The sequence below is a fragment of the Gymnoscopelus microlampas genome (assembly GCF_963454915.1).
Source record: "Gymnoscopelus microlampas genome assembly, chromosome: 12".
Classification (NCBI taxonomy): Eukaryota; Metazoa; Chordata; class Actinopteri; order Myctophiformes; family Myctophidae; genus Gymnoscopelus; species Gymnoscopelus microlampas.
In genome coordinates, this window is record NC_139949.1 from 51,658,149 (window position 1) to 51,675,425 (window position 17,277).

The following is a 17,277-nucleotide window of genomic DNA, read 5'->3' on the forward strand; positions in this document are numbered from 1 at the left end:
AATTGGGCAGTAAATAGCCTGTTGTGTCTGGGTGCTCGGAAGTTCAAAAAAGTATAGTGAAGGTTCTCTTTGGTGGGGGACGGAAAACTTGCAACAAAGGAAAAAAAAACGAGGCACTCTTCTGGTGAACATAGTTAAAAAGCCTTTATTGACGTGGCTAGTTCATAAATAGAAGTTGTTAAAAACTGGGATACCCCACACGCAACGGCCAGCACGGCCTTCTTCAGGGTATGAAGAAGACGCGTGGGTTATCCCAATTTTTAACAACTTCTATTATGAACTAGCCACGTCAATAAAGGCTTTTTAACTATTTTCACCAGAAGAATGCCTTGTTTTGTTTTACCTTCGTAGCCTGTTTGTTGTTGTTGTTTTTTCATTAGAATAGAAGTGGCTTCAACAGTCCTACTACAGAGAACAGACCATCTGGTGACATCCTGCAAAAATAAAGACAAGAGAAAACTCATTGCTTTCTTTAAACATCTTTACCTGATTTATCTGGAAATGTGTTGAAATTAAAGCCTAGAAACTACAGGCTGAACTGTATTCCTATCAGTGATCGTATATCACCTCAACATCCATCCGCAAAATAATGAAAGACAAAAAAACTTCAAATGTTTTTTTTTGTTCAAGCCCCACAGAGTTAGGGAGCTCATTTCATGCTTATCTGAAAGCATAATTCCTTGCTGTCGGGGGGCGGAATACCTCTTATCTCCATATTCTAACTTTTTGTTCTGTTTTTTCTTTTTGTTAAATTAACACCCTGCTTCAGGGGTGATGCAACTTTGATGATGGAGAGGGCCACTATATTTCCACAGTCACTCCAGAGGGACACATTGCATACGTAAACTGTCGGGCCATTCCATGTCACACAGAAGTAGCAAAAATAGCCGATCTACAAGCTCAAAACGCGTCGCAGCGCGACGCGTTTTGAGCTTGTAGATCTGCTATTTTTGCTATTTTTTAATTGGAACACAGATTTCTTTTTTGCTATTTTTTTATTGGAATCCTGAAAAGTAACATCTTTATTTAATTTCAAATGCATTCAGTTATACTTATGTTAACTTCATGAACTTAAATACAAATACATTGGACATAAAAAAGACGATAGAATTGTAATACTAGTCATTAAGCTACTAATATAGACTGAAGTCATTAAAGCGGGTCATGTTTGGAATTGTAAACAGCTGAAATCAATAATATATCAGTATTCTGATTTTAACCTGCGGGCCACATTAAGTGAAGGTGGGGGCCGCATGTGGCCCCCGGGCCGCCAGTTGCCCATGTATGCCCTACTTGATCATACTACAGCTTCACACGGAAAGCATCAAAAGTAGCAGATCTACAAGCTCAAAATGCGGCGCGAAGCGTGTTACTTTTCACAATTTTAATCGTGAAAAGTAACACGTTTGGACATATGAGGTTTGCACGCTGACAGAGACGATATCCTGTCTTATTCAAACGTTGGAAAAGAATATATTTTTGTCTGTTCTCTCACGTTTCACCCAAACCCACACTGACTGACTGGGGGGGGATTTGTCTTCAAGGCTCCGAGACAAAAAGATGGATCTTTAAAAAAGAGTGTTTTTTTTTTTGGTGGCTCATTCCGTATATCTGGCAGCTCCTATTCTTTTTAATCATTCTAGTATATTTTTGGAATATGCTGAGCCTTTCCTTTTTCTTTTTTTTCCTTGCTTCTCTGTGCCTATCTGCCCTCTTTGCTTTGGGTCGGCTTTGTGCCGGCGCTGTGGCTTAACTGAGTGGGTCATCAGTTTGTTTCATAACGGGTCACAGCCGCAGCATCATTTTATCTGCTTGATTAAACTGTGAAATGTGCGCATATATATATATATATATATATATATATATATATATATATATATATATATATGTATACAGTATGCACATTTTCTACAATACTGTGTTTTCTCTCATCGTCTTTTCAATACTGTAGCGAAATCTCTTTTTTTTATCAATTCTCTTACAACGATCCTGTATTTTCTTCTTTTTTTTTGGTTTTGTCTCGATTGCTGCCCTCTGCTGTTTACATCGCTATACATTATTTATTACATCGATTTAAATTGTCACCTTATATATAAATTGTATGTAAATATCATCTCTGTCGGGTGGAAAACTGTTACTTTTCAGGATTAGAATTCAAAAACAGCAAAAGTAGCAGATGTACAAGCTTCATGTTGGCTTCATCAGGTGCTATACACAGGCGTGACTGATCACTGTCATTTACAGTGACAGTGACATCCCCCGTGACAAAGATACTCCACCCACTGCTCAGTCAATTATTCAATTGTTTACACAGAATGTATGAAGGTGGGCAAATTTCAAGAAAAAAGAATCGACACGGCGAAACACGTTGTGCAGGAAATAAAACGACAATGAAGCACTAAGTGAGTCAGTATCCATGGTCATTGGAGTGTGCGGTCCCTTCCTGAGAGAAGCAGTGAGAGAGGTTTTCTGTCTTATAAACAGTAAAAGTATATTTACAGAAAAACAGTGGGGGGTCATTTATGTTGTCAAGCTAGAAGACTTGTCTAGGTCCAGTTGCTAATTGCAGACAGGTGCTCTTTAATGGCAGTTGAAAAGGAGGGTAGGGTGTTCCACTTTGTGATGGCTGGTGGTAGGGAATGAATTCATCCCACTGATGTTACACTATTGTTCACCTCAGTCAATAAGTCACACAACTCATGATGATTCATATTCCTCCAGAAGCTTTTCTCTTTAACGACAAGTCATCATCAACGCTTAACACATTTTTGGTGGGAACCCCTTTTGGGGATTTTTTGTAATATTTGAATAAATATATATATATTTTTTTTTTTTTCAGTTTTTCTGACAACTCTAGAAGGCATTTTTAGAATGGGCCTCAGGTCTAAATGGGTTGAGCAGAGCGTGTCCTGTTGTGAGCAGTGTGTTTTCTGTTTTTAATTGCCTAGTCTCTCAACAGAATAAAAGGCTGATTAATGCTTAGAGCTGAGTGCCCGTGTGTGTCGCGTGTGGAGAATAGCCGATCTACAAGCTGTGAGCTTGTAGATCGTCTTATTTCCGGTGCGCGACAGCAACGACCGAGTATAAATCAAAACGTTTGGGTGGAGTTAGCTTGAAGAAGGATTGCGTCTGCAACAACGTCGGCATGCACTGAAAACCCCTCACTGCATTCACTCTGCATGCTGAGGGGGGGGGGGGCTGGCTCAGACCCAGATGCATTCTGGGATTGTGTTCCACTTTATTTTAAGCCTTCCCTGTAGACATGTCCTGTTTCTCTCTCTCTCTCTCTCTCTCTCTCTCTCTCTCTCTCTCACTCTCTCTCTCTCTCTCTCTCTCTCTCTCTCTCTCTCTCTCTCTCTCTCTCTCTCTCTCTCTCTCTCTCCCTCTTGTTTGTCCCGCCGTCTGAACGAGCGCAGCCTGGTTCTGCCTCTGTTGTGACATCATTCACATGCATGGTGATGCAACACAACAAGCCCTGTGACTGTGGGGTTTTAAACCATGTAGCTCATCATGCTAGCAGTCTGTCTATACCAGGGGTGATGCAACTTTGATGATGGAGAGGGCCACTATATTTCCACACTCACTCCAGAGGGCCACATTGCATTTACTGTCGGGCCATTCTGTGTCACATAAAAGTAGCACAAATAGCCGATCTACAAGCTCAAAACGTGTCGCAGCGCGACACGTTTTGAGCTTGTAGATCGGCTATTTTTGCTACTTTTGAATTGGAATCCTGATTTTTTTTTTGTTGCTATTTTTTTATTTGAATCCTGAAAAGTAACTTTTATTTAATTTGAAGTGCATTTAGTTATACTTATGTTAACTTTATGAACTTAAATACAAATACATTGTACCTAAAAAAGACAATAATATTTAAATACTAGTCATTAAGCCACTATAATATAGACTGAAGTAATTAAAGCGGGTCATGTTTGCAATTGTAGCTGAAATCAATAATATATCACTATTCTGATATTAACCTGAGGGCCGCATTAAGTGAAGGTGGGGGCCGCATGTGGCCCCCGGGCCGCCAGTTGTCCATGTATGGTCTATACCTTCTGTCAGGCCTCGGTGTCACCGTTCGTCATGGGTCACCATGGCTCTCATATATACAGTTAATCAATATGTGGGCCGTTTCCTGTTTCACTCCCTGGGAGGTCAATGTCATTGGTCCGCTCATTTGTACAGTGGAGTTACATGAGTACAATTTGGAGGTACTTTTACTTTACCCGAAGTATTCCCATTTTATCGATACTTGTGCAATAATCGCTGCTAACACACTACTCGGATATGTTTACTTATCTGTTAATGAAAAAGTAGCAGATCTACAAGCTCAAAACGCGTCGCTTCGCGCCGCGTTTTGAGCTTGTACTGTAGATCTGCTACTTCTGCTGTTTTTGAATTTTAATCCTGAAAAGTAACAGTTTTGGAACAGTTTTCCACCCGACAGAGACGATTTTTTTTTTTTAAATGTATTAGGCACGTAACGATTTATCGTAAATCGATTGATAACATTTTCCCTCATATACAGAAATCCGACCTCTTCACACCACCCTGATCTTTCCTTGTAAAGTCATTTCGCCCCCCATTGTCGTGCCTGATTTGCCAGGTGTGATATGACACCATTTTACACCTGGCCAAATGCCCCTCCCCCCCTTTTTTTCCCTGACTCTCCAACTGAAGTGCCGATGGCAGAACGAACCCTCTGAAAAAATCTTTCATCTTGTCGTGTTTTTTTGTGTGTTTTTTTTCTCCACAGGGGGAATCACTCACGACACTTTCCAGAAGGAGCTGATGTGCTTCGACCCGGACGCCGACAAGTGGACGCAGAAGGCGCCCATGACCACGGTGCGCGGCCTCCACTGCATGTGCACGGTGGGCGACCGCCTCTACGTCATCGGCGGCAACCACTTCCGCGGCACCAGCGACTACGACGACGTCTTGTCGTGCGAGTACTACTCGCCGGCGCTGGACCTCTGGACGCCCATCGCCGCCATGCTGCGCGGCCAGAGCGACGTGGGCGTGGCCGTGTTCGAGTCGCGCATCTACGTGGTGGGCGGCTACTCGTGGAACAACCGCTGCATGGTGGAGATCGTGCAGAAGTACGACCCGGAGAAGGACGAGTGGCACAAGGTGTTCGACCTGCCCGAGTCGCTGGGCGGCATCCGCGCCTGCACCTTGACTGTGTTCCCCCCCGAGGACCTGGGGGCCGGCTCGCCGTCCCGAGAGTCGCCGCTCTCCGCCCCCTGAAGGGGGGGGAGGGGAGGGGAGGGGTAGTAGCCACACTGTCGTTTTCGTCATCCCCCCTTTTTTCTGGCTACACCCCGCCCCCCCTCCCTGATCCCCCACTTTACCCACTCCCCCCCACACACACACACACACACACACACGGACACACACACACACACACACACACACACACACACACACACACACGTACGTTTGTATTACCATACTTGTGAGGACATCAACACTTTAGGACAGCCATGTTATGAATGCCAGTTAAAAATAATAATTGCCATTTTTAACCGTAAGCCTAAGGCCAAAAAACAGCAGATCTACAAGCCCACAACGCGTCGCGCTGCGACACGTTGTGAGCTTATAGATCGGCTGTTTTTCGGTGCATGACACTGGTGCGCAACTAAGTATAAATCATGTTTAACTCTAATTCCAATCCCTAAACCTAACCTCTAAGACACCTAAATGGTATATGGTAAATGGTAAATGGTATAAAACAACCATTTGTGTTGTGAGGACCAGGAAAACGGTCCTCACAATGTCTATTTCTTCAAATTCTACTATACTTGGTCCTCGCAAGTATAGTAATACACACACACACACACACACACACACACACACACACGCACACACACACACACACACAACCTTATAGACATTGTTTGCACTTCCTCTCTGGACTACACTACATCTGTACTGCAATCCCCCCCCCCCCCCCCCTACACCAGACCCCCCCCACCCCCCCTCCCTCCTTCACCCCAAAGCTGTGCAGAACCTCGCCCCCCCCCCCCCCCCCCCCCCCCACCCCCCACACCTCACACCCCCCCCCCCCCCTCTTCCGAGCGATTGACCACTTAAGCCCTATTATTCTTCATCGTACGACAAATAGTGAAAATAGCCCCTCTATCTATGCTGTGCGCTCGGCTTGTAGAGAGCTTGAGGAAGCTTATAGATTGTCTATTTTCCCTATTTTTGGACAAAAAAAAAACTGTTTTAGATTTAGAAAATGTTTTGAAGATTTTTGAAAAACGTTGCCCCAGAAATAGGGACGACCATCTTTAATGTGGTTTTAAGGCCCTAATTTTCAAAAATCTTTGAAAGTTTTCCACCCCCAAAATAGCCCCCAAAACAGGGCGCGGCCCAGGGTTAAAAGTGGTTGGATCACCCCCCCGTCACCCCCGTCACCCAAATACCGATATTATCTGGCAACCTATTTACAACGTCAATGTTGCGGAATAAGTCGGTATATTTTTGGCAGGAAGAATAAAACCTTGAACTTGAAAAAAAAAAAAACGGTGAACTTTGCAATTCAACTTTTCTACCTGATGTCCATGAAGTTTTGTTATTACGTCTAGTTTCTGGTAGGGGGCGCTCCGCCTGTTTGAAGACCCGTTTGTGTGGAGAGAGACTCAACCCTGTTGTTTGCCCGTCTGGCGTCTTTACTATTATTACTATGCCCGCGGTCAGGCCACATTTCAACCAACCCCCGGAGAAAAGGACGCATTTTGCCCGAGTTATACAAAAAGGTCCCTTAATACACCAAGGAGCGCTTTTCTTCTTTATGCGATTAATTCACCCGTTTTTTTGTTTATTTTTTGAGGTGTCGTGTCGTAAGTACGTCCACACAGAATGTGGATGGATATCACACGGTGATCAAGCCATGTAAACGTTTTTAAATTATTATTTTTTTATTTTTTTATTTTTCTTATAGGAACACTTTATCCCAAAAATATATATTTTTTTCCTAACACTATGGTTTTGCTCTTGTTAAAGGGATAGTTCACCCCCCAAATTACATTTTTTTTCTATCGATTTCACACCCCATAGACTTTTTTTGTTTTTTACGCATTCCTAAGCCAATAATTTGATGACCGGTAGGAGACTCAAAGTGTCAACTTTGAGTCTCCTACCGGACACATTAGCATCTTTCCGCTGGTCATCAAATGCTTGGCTTAGGAATGCGACAAAAAAAAAAAAAAACTCCATGAATTCAAGGCCTCCTGGGGTGTGTAATTGATTGAAAATAAGTAATGTTTTGGGTGAACTATCCCTTTAAGATTGGTCTCCTATTAACTTCAATTAGTCAAACATTGGATCATTGGTTTAGGAATGCGACAAAAAGTAAAATAATCTCCATGAATTCAAGGTCTTCATGGGGTGATTAATTGATAGAAAATATGTTGTTTTTTTTGGCTGAAGTGGCCCTTTAAGCATCAACCTGTATGAATGACTCATCGACTCTGTGAATAGTTATGATGTGAAATGTTCGCTGGCGTTTTTTTGGGGGGGGGGGATTGTTGTATTCATCACGCTCCTTGTGTTTAAGCACCTTTTAGTTTAGCGTACGAGTGTCGCTCAGTGCAAATAGCTGATCTACAAGTGTGAGCTCACAACGCATTGCGGTGTGCGACACGTTGTGAGCTATTTATTAGATCAGCTCATTTTCCATGCGCGCGATGCAAACTATGTATAACACCCAGGCCTTCGGGACAGACGACCCCCCCTCCTCCTCGCCCCCCCATCCCCCCACGACCTGAAAAGTTAGTTTTTTAAAAACTCAGGGGTTGGCCTGTTGCCCCGTCTCTAGATATATCTCAGTTCCAACTTTATTTCCTGCTATTGCTACAAAACTGTTAACAGAAAGAAATGGTGTTTTCTAAATTTAATAAACCGGATTTTGAAATAAAATGTTTTAAACGTTGTCCTTGTTACAAACGCAGGGGTTTGTTTAGAGAAGGCTTCGCTAATGAACCCCAAAGCCATATTGTGTTCAATGATATTTCTGATTTACTGATATTTCACTGCCTGAAATACCTGTGAAAGATGATTTATTATGTCTTAACACATTGATTGCCAAGATATTAAACATAGTTTTCTATCCCCTTGCCAGTGTATAATTACCTCAATCCCATGATGTTTGAAAAGCCGCGGAACCGACATTGTGTCCCAAAAACACGAACAAAATAGTCCCCGTGGGTTAGCGGAGGGATCTGTGTATCCATAGGAACGACAACGTTCCAACCGCGATCCGCCATTTTGGGGCTACAGCCCGCTGAAAACTGGTGGTTTTCAATGCAAAAAAAAAGAAACTGAGTTACAGCTGTTTTTCTGAAAATCCCAAACAGGAAGCGGATGTCTTTCCTGTTTTTTTGGAACGACGTCACATCCACATTCTACTTCTCTGTGTGACGATCGATCATTCCAAAGCTGTGTTAGGTCGCCCCCTTGTGGAATTTTCGATCTTGGCCATCAAGTGATGGATTTGAAAGAACGCATCAATGCAATCTTGGCAATCAATGTCTTAACTCATTCAGTGCCACTGACGTGTTTGACGTGTTTTTTTTTCTTGTTTAACCCAAGACTTGAAGCCGATTTCTACAAAATGTCTTCTAAATCCCAACAGTTTTCTGAAAAACCTATGTTTCTATATCAGTGATGCTCAAACCTTTTCATGTCAAGGACCCCCAAAATATGTTTCAGGGACCCCCAGAAGCAAAGATTTGAGTTTTAAAAAATTGCTTTAAAAGAATATAAATATCTTAATTTGCACACATTTTCTCGATTTTTCAAAAATAGCAGATCTACAAGCTCATAGCGTGGCACTCGTCCTTGTTGAAGTATTTGGGAAATATTCTGTATCTCGGCTCCTGTGTTTTACTGTGTATTTTTGGCAAGACATGCTATTTTCAACGGCGTATGACAAGCGAACGGGAGGTCGCGATGCCTTTTTTTTTTCTTTTTTCGCAGAAGCACAGTGAAACCCTCAGTGATTAGCAACCATCAGGGGATCCATCATACTGGAGATAAATATTATGTGACTACTTGAAAAGGTAAGAAAATCGGGGGAAAAAATGTTTTATTTACTTGGCACTGAATGAGTTTCTTGGGCCGATGGCAGACGAACCTCAAGCTGTTGGTGAAGTCAAAGTGTCAAAAGTTCTCAAAAACTCTTGAGACCTGATTAAGTCCTAGTTTTTATTCATGTATCTTTTACAGCTATAGCTCTATATTTGATAATTATTATTGCTATAGAGTGTTTGCTCAGTAACAGGGGTCTCCCCGTCTCTCCAACCCTTCTTTATTAAGCAGAACATACCTTGTCAGGTCAGGATACCGATATTATCCAATCAGGAGATGGAACGCTACAAAGGTCATGTAATCATCTTCAATTATATTGTGTTATAAAGGCCATGGGCTTAGTAGCAATGATCACTATCTGAATATAGAGCTATTTAACACTTGTTTTAACAACAATAATATCACTTACACTCCCATTGAAGGTAGGGAAAGTTATATTTGTTGGTTAAAATGTTAAAGCTCTATATTCTGATAGTAGTCATTGCTACAGGTAGTGTTTAATAAACAGAAAAGACATGTTCAGGTGGGTTGCAATTCCAGCCAATCAGGAGAGGGTACCCATGTCTGAGTTCTCTATCCTGATTGGATAAAATTGGTATCCCGACCCGAAAATGATTTTCTGTTTAATAAAGAGCATGAGAGATATGGAGACTCCTGTACTGAACAAACACTCTATAGAAATGATTACTGGAATATAGAGCTATGTAATACTTATTTTACCCTCCCTTTGAAGAATATAGCAGAGTTGACCTTGCCTGAAGGCCAGAAGCCTAATAATCTCCCTTTTTTTCCATGGTTCCCCATTGGCTGAGCGGTAAATATGGTTCTTCCATGCCGGAGGCCTGGATTTGAATCCAGGTGCGTACATAAACTGGGCTCATACAGTCACATAACCTCCATAACTTAACTTTTTATGTTTTTCGTAAATTCATGTCCTTTGTCATACTACAATGTCACGCAAAAGTAGGCGATCTTCAAGCTCAAAGCATGTCACGATGTGACGCGTTTTGAGCTTGTAGATCGGCTATTTTTGCTCTGTGAATTTGTATTCTGAAAAGTATGTTTTTTTTTTTACCTGAGGTTTCCGCCCGACACGATATACAGGACCTGGATCCTAAGTTAAAGGACAAGACCACGTTGGTAGAGGTTTGGGTTGTGTAGTTACCTTACCATGATGTAACTCCAAAGGTGGATTAGAAATTGATAATTCAAAATATGCTCCTCATTGACTTACATAGTACGGTGAAACAGCTCTCAAAGTCACTCTTTTAGCACGTAAACAAACACAAACAAAGATGATTCAGACATTATAGAACATCACCAAACACAGTACTGTTTTTTTTTAATAAAAGGCTTAACTTCATGTTGATTTTGCCATTTTTATTAAGAAGAAAACCCGGACTTGATCCGTGGATCCAGATCCGTATCTTCAAATAGTAAAATCAACAGGAAGTTAACATTTCTATAAAAAAAATAAACAGTACTGGGTTTGGTGATGTTCTATACTGTCTGAATCAACTTTGTTTGTGTTCGTTTATGTGCTAAAAGAATGACTTTGAGAGCTGAAGTCAATGAGGAGCATATTTTGAATTATCAATTTCTAATCAATGGAGCAATTATTTTTGATTTCTTGTCCACTTTTGGAGTTACATCATGGCAAGGTAACTACACAACCCAAACCTCTACCACAGTGGTCTTGCCCTTTAAAGAGACAGAGACGAAAGACTGGACCTGGCTGACCGGGATCCTAAGTTAATGCCCTTAAACCATTAAAACCGGGAACGATTCTGTGTGTAATTTTTAGATTTCTTTTTTCTAATCGTGAAAATTGGTGCCAATATTTTTAACTCAAATATTTGCTTCTGGGGGTCCCTGGAACTAAATATTTTGAGATGGGGGGGGGGGGGGGGTCCGTGGACAAATACATATCATTTTGGGTGTTCCTTTACATGAAAAATGTTTAAGAACCACTGATATATAACAACATTTAGAAGACATTTGTAGAATCCCCCCGGAAGCAAAGATTTGAGTTACAAATGCTTAAAGAAATATATATATATTCAAAGATTTGCACACATTTTCACGATTTTTCAAAAAAAAGCAGATATACAAGCTCGTACGCTACGAGCTTGTATATCTGCTATTTTTTAATAGCCCAAAGGGATCTAAAAATGACACACAGATGCGTTCCCGGTCGTAATGGGTTAATATTTGGAGTGGAACAGGCTGACCTGTTTGTTATGAGGACACAGGACTGCTGCTTTATTTTAGCCTTGATGATGATGATGATGAGGGCAACGTGCTCGGTGATGATGATGTGATCAAAGAGGTGATATTATTATGTTGTTCTTTAGGATGGATGGGAGAGATTTGTACACAAACGACTTGAATTCACACCGAGGATATTTCCACAAAGGAATGATTCTTTAATTTGTTTAACCTTTTTAATGTAAAGCACACAGGAAAATCCTGAGGGTTCATTTGACTCTGAAAGTGTAAAAATAAGATCTGTAAGGGTCCTTTTTTCCACTAGATATTGCAGTGAGTGTTTTAACCGCTTAAGCCCCTATGTACGTCAACATATGACGAATAGAGAAAGTAGATGATATGCAAGCTCACAACGTGTTGCATCGTGGATGCGTTATGAGCTTATAGATCGGCTATTTTTGAAATGTTGGAACATTACTTTTGCCAAAAATGGTGACACCAGGATTATCATTAAAATTGGGGAAGCATCTGTGTCATTTTAAAAGAAGAGAAAGCAGCCTGCAGTTTCTATTAGCTTGGATTCAGACATAAGAGTAGAAAACTATTTAAGGCACATTTCAACAAAAGACAATTCAATGTGCTTTAATATCGAGCAAATAAACACAATTATACAATAACATTAGGATGCATAAGACAAAAGGAGTAAACATAATAGATACAATTACAGTGCACAGCACCATATTATAATTATGAGCATTAGTGAGGACCAATTATATGAAGATAGGTTGAAGAAAAAGAAGGAGGAAGTCCGCACACTGTTTCTCAAGCTCCAAGAAACTCGCTTTTTATTATAACTGCAACGTTTCGACCTTCTAGGTCTTCATCAGGCAAATATTGTAATGACAGACAAAAGCATCAAATATATACACAAACATTGACTAATGATGATGTAAAAAGATAGGTTGAACATGGGTGAAATCATAGATTTACAATACCTACAGTATTGTAAATGTTGGTATTATTACACCATAATTAAACGGATAGTTCACCCCCAAAATTACTTTTTCTTCTTATCGATCAGTCACCCCATCATGGATATGTTTTAGTTCTCATGCCTAAGCCAATAATTGGATGACCGGCGGCGGTTCCGTTAGGAGACACAAAGAGTCCCCTTTGTGTCTCCTACCGGAACTGCTGCTTGGCTTAGGCATGCGACAAAAAATAAAAAAAATATCCATGAATTTCAAGTTTCCATGGGGTGACTAATCGATAGAAAAAAGTAATTGTTTGGGTGAACTATCCCTTTAAGCGTAATTTGGAGAGATGACAGTATTGTTGTGCCTTTACACAAATACCCAGATATCAGAACAAGGTCTTTGTATTATTTACGTGTGTTCCCTTTTCTTTTCTAATATTTTAATCAGTATGTTTGGCTGGCAACGGGCCATGTCCTCTCCCGGCGAGGCCCAGACATACGGTAAGGTTAGTAACAATCTGTCCACCTGCCCCGGTCTAATTAAAACATAATTGTAGCATATGGCGTTCCACAAATGAGCTCTCGGCTGGTGCCAAGAATAAACGTTCACATGGGATGTTCAGGTGACTTTTGTTTACTGGGTTTTTTGTGGTCTTGTTTTTTAACTCCGGACCGGGGAATGATGAGATCAAAGGGACTCCATAGTGCCAAGAACCGTGAACCTCTCAAAGTGGGGTCCAGGGCAACTTCAGGGGGTCCCGTTAACTCGGTGACCATTGCTCTAGATAGATTTTATAGTATCACAATGTTATCCAGTCAGCAGAGAGAACCCATACGGGATTACAGGACAAAGAAGTGAAATTAGAAGTGATGACACAAAGAAATGAACTGGAACACTATAAAACTTAAGCTGAATGGGTTCTTTCTACTGATTTGCTCAAATTGGCAACCCACCTGAACGGGCTGAGTAGATGGGAGACCACAAACACTATAGCAATGATTACTATGAGAATACAGTGGTGTAACATTTTAACAAAAGAAGTTTTGTTTTTTACAAAAAAAATATCACTTACCCTACCTTGAAGGAACAATGTCAAAAAGCATACAGTAGCAGCAGTATGTGGTCACCTGATTTAACCCATTGATACCAGGAACGCATCTGTGTCACTTTAGATGTCTTTGGCTATTCAAAAATAGCAGATATACAAGCTCATAGCACGGCACCGAGTGCCGCGCTATCAGCTTGTAGATCTGCTATTTTTGAAAAATCGTGAATTTTTTTTTAAAATATTTTTTTCATAAAACTGATTTTTTTAAAGAATCGCCTCAGGTCTTAATGGGTTAACCTCAGTCGCTGTCCTAGGTCCTGATTTAACCACAGTCGCTGTCCTAGGTCCTGATTTAACCACAGTCGCTGTCCTAGGTCCTGAATTAACCACAGTCACTGTCCTAGGTCCTGATTTAACCACAGTCACTGTCCTAGGTCCTGATTTAACCTCAGTCGCTGTCCTAGGTCCTGAATTAACCACAGTCACTGTCCTAGGTCCTGATTTAACCACAGTCACTGTCCTAGGTCCTGATTTAACCACAGTCACTGTCCTAGGTCCTGATTTAACCACAGTCACTGTCCTAGGTCCTGATTTAACCTCAGTCGCTGTCCTAGGTCCTGATTTAACCACAGTCACTGTCCTAGGTCCTGATTTAACCTCAGTCGCTGTCCTAGGTCCTGATTTAACCTCAGTCGCTGTCCTAGGTCCTGATTTAACCACAGTCACTGTCCTAGGTCCTGATTTAACCACAGTCACTGTCCTAGGTCCTGATTTAACCACAGTCACTGTCCTAGGTCCTGATTTAACCACAGTCACTGTCCTAGGTCCTGAATTTGTCTAAACAGGTAGCCTATTTTCTGCACCGACCTGTGTTTGAATAATTAATGGTAGATGGTGTAGCCTAATAGCCAGTGGTGGACAAAGTACTCGACCCCAGTACTTGAGTAAAAGTACAGATACTCCTCCTGGTCAAATTTACTTCACTACAAGTAAAAGTAGCTCAGTCAAAATGTTAGAGTAAGAGTACAAAAGTCATTGCTTTTAGATACTGAAGTATTCAAAAGTACAGGCTTTTAAAAATACTTAACCCTAGGACACTAACCATGAAAATAGTCACACTTTACCCGATATAATATATTCCATAAAAACTATTTCTCATCAAAATATATTAAAGTACAACAATACATGGCAAATTGAGGTACTCCTCTTTGATATTTTAACATGAAGTTTCACAACAAAAAAAACGGGGGAAAAAATATCATGGGGGAACCCTATAAAAAAGCAGCAAAATCTGTGAAAATTCCTCTTACATGTGAGCCCTGTACCTGCTTTAAAAAATACTTAAAGTACAAGTAAAAGTAGACATACATGTCTTAATTTTCAATGAATTGCTGTAAAGTCACAATGAATTTATAGGACCTTGTAACTCTTGTTTCAGAGAAGTAACTCCACCTGCGTTGCATGCACTGATGTGCTTGCTTGTAGAACCGCTACGTTATACAAAGCCTGCAGAAACACCTATGAAAAACATAGAAATTAGCTTTTTGGAGGCGAGGTGGGTTCTATATGTCAATGTAATTTGGGGTTGATTGGATGTTGTGTTTGTGATTTATGTTTAGTTTTTTTGGGGCGGTGTAGCCGCCCCCTATAAGTGAGTTTTGGACACCGACCAAAAGATTTGTATACCCCGGCCTGGGCCGTAGCGTGACGGTCCAGGCACCCTAGGCTGCAATGCCAGCCTGACAGCGTGTCGCGGGTTCGACTCCCGTTCCCGACGACCTTTGCTGCATGTCACCCCCCATCTCTATCCCCATTTCCTGTCAGCCTACTTTCCCTGTCCCTCTCTAAATAAAGGTATAAAAAGCCCCCCAAAAAAAAAATCTTTAAAAAAAAAAAAAAAAAGGATTTGTATACCCCCTAACCCTTCCATTGTTAATGCAAATCGATACTTTTGCAAAGTCAGCCAATCACATTACAGCTAGTGTCATCACCACTAACTGTAATGTGATTGGCTGACTTTGCAAATTCAGGACTGTGATTGGCTAGCGAAACACATGACACATGCGCAGCCCTATGAATAGCAGTATGGACTTTAAAAAAAGTCATTTATCCTTTTTTTAAAGTGAGTCATGTTGTGATGACCACACACCGCCCACTTCACACTGGGTGTGATTTTTGGATTAGAAATAGGTCCCAGCCCACCCACACATTTATGAATCCAATTACAGTCAAACAGTTTGGAGAATCAGAACCCTGTTTGATTCTCATTGTCACATGACTCACAACACTGTTTCTACCTAATTTTGTAAAAAAAAAAGTGATTTCTGATGCAGTGTTTGTGAAGGGGTGTAAGGGTGGATCATGTCCTGAAGGTCATGAGGTGACATGACCTTCACTGCCTTGTAGGTCGTCGCCAGTGTTTTGAACTGGATGAAAAGTCCTTGAGAAAGGCACTGAAGCCCTGACTGCTGCAGATAAGCAGGTTTGTTAAGGGTGACAATTATACTGTGTACTTTACACATTCTATTGTAAATGTATTGTATAATCCTGTCAATCAGTGTGATTGACGGGAGAGATGATCAGAGGAGCAGAGTTATGATTGGACCATGGACAGAAGAATGGAAAGAGTTTCTCAGTGAAGGTGCAGCCAGTGAAAGAGTAGAGATGAACTCTAGTCTCCACATCATAAAAGGAGACCAGACCCTCCTCATAATCCACAAACACTCCCACTTTCTGGACCTCCTCTCTTACAGGGAGGAGGACATCAGGGTCAGCAGCAGCACGATACTCATTTCCATTACTCAACCATATAGTCCAGTAACCAGTGTTGGGACCCAGTTTGATTTCACTTTTCCTGTTGATGGACTCTCTGGCCACTCCTAAACTCCAGGCGGTCTTCCCTTTAACCTGAACCTCATAGTAAAACCTTCCTGAGGAGAAACTTTGTTTTCCTAAGACATTGATGTATTCAGAGAATCTCTCCTTGTTGTCTGGGAGATTTTTCCATACATTTCCACAACTCACTTGTTTTCCATCCTCAGACAGGATGAGGTATTTATTTGCTGTTTCAGGGTCCAGAGTTACATCCACCTCATATTGCTGGATCCTCCTCATCTCAGCATCACACAGCTTGTTCTCCATCTCTGGACTGACTGTCTTCTCCAGCTGTGTAGAACTGTCCCAGTGACGTCTAAGAACCCAAACAGTGACGTCTAAGTTTACGATCCAGGAATGGTCAGTTTTGACTTCCACTCTGTGCTCTAATGGCTTCAATAGGAGGATGTAAAGACTGCTTCTCTTTCACTAATGTCCTCACACTGTGTGGAATCAGCTTTAAATACAGCTCCTCAAAACTCCACTCATCAAATATGACGTAATTTTCCCCAAAATGGAGTTCCACGTGACTCCAGACCGGCCTCAAAGTACTGTGATTGGACACATCAGGTAACCATGGCAACATGGGGCGGCCATAGATGAATCGTTGGAGAGCCCACCTGGGAAGGCAAAGGTCCCAGGTTCGATGCCAGGCCTCAGCAATGTGTCAAAGCCTCAAACTGAGCAAGAAAGCCCTGACTGCTCCCCGAGCCGCTACAACCAACAGCTGCTCACTGCTCCTAGGATAAAAAGTATAGTGACAAAAAACTTAAGATATTTATAACTTGATATCAACAAACATGGACACCGGCAAGAGTAGTCACTCACACACACACACACACACACACACACGCACACACACACACACACACACGCAGACAGAGAACATTTTCACCGACCCGTCCCCGCGTCCCCGCTCAAAATAGATGGGGGGGTCTGACACACAGAGAGAGAAAAAAGACAGCAAGCTGGTATACATGACTAGTCTTAATCTTGTTTGTATGTGTGCCAATAGAGCACCGAAGTCTGGCGTAATTTACACATCCTACCTGGGTCGCGTTTTTTTTTTACACC

At 41.5% G+C, this 17,277-nt stretch overlaps 2 protein-coding genes across 4 annotated transcripts in view; one reads left to right on the forward strand and one right to left on the reverse strand.

Annotated features, from left to right (window-relative positions):
• Positions 1 to 5,977, forward strand: part of klhl13 (kelch-like family member 13) — a 104,708-nt gene extending 98,731 nt beyond the window's left edge. For 2 of the 3 annotated variants that reach the window (XM_084073754.1, XM_084073755.1), the window contains one exon: positions 4,760 to 5,976. In XM_084073754.1, the coding sequence (XP_083929880.1) occupies positions 4,760 to 5,250 (491 nt within the window). In that variant the 3' untranslated portion in view covers positions 5,251 to 5,976. Of the gene's footprint in view, positions 1 to 4,759 lie in introns of all 3 variants that reach the window. The other variant, XM_084073753.1, reaches the window with a different exon arrangement.
• Positions 5,978 to 15,879: 9,902 nt separating this feature from the next.
• Positions 15,880 to 16,470, reverse strand: LOC311057428 (E3 ubiquitin-protein ligase TRIM21-like; the record flags this gene model as incomplete). The annotated part of the gene is made up of 1 exon (XM_084074387.1): positions 15,880 to 16,470. The coding sequence occupies one exon, from the start codon at positions 16,468 to 16,470 to the stop codon at positions 15,880 to 15,882; it is 591 nt and encodes a 196-aa protein (XP_083930513.1).
• Between the last annotated feature and the right edge of the window lie 807 nt (positions 16,471 to 17,277).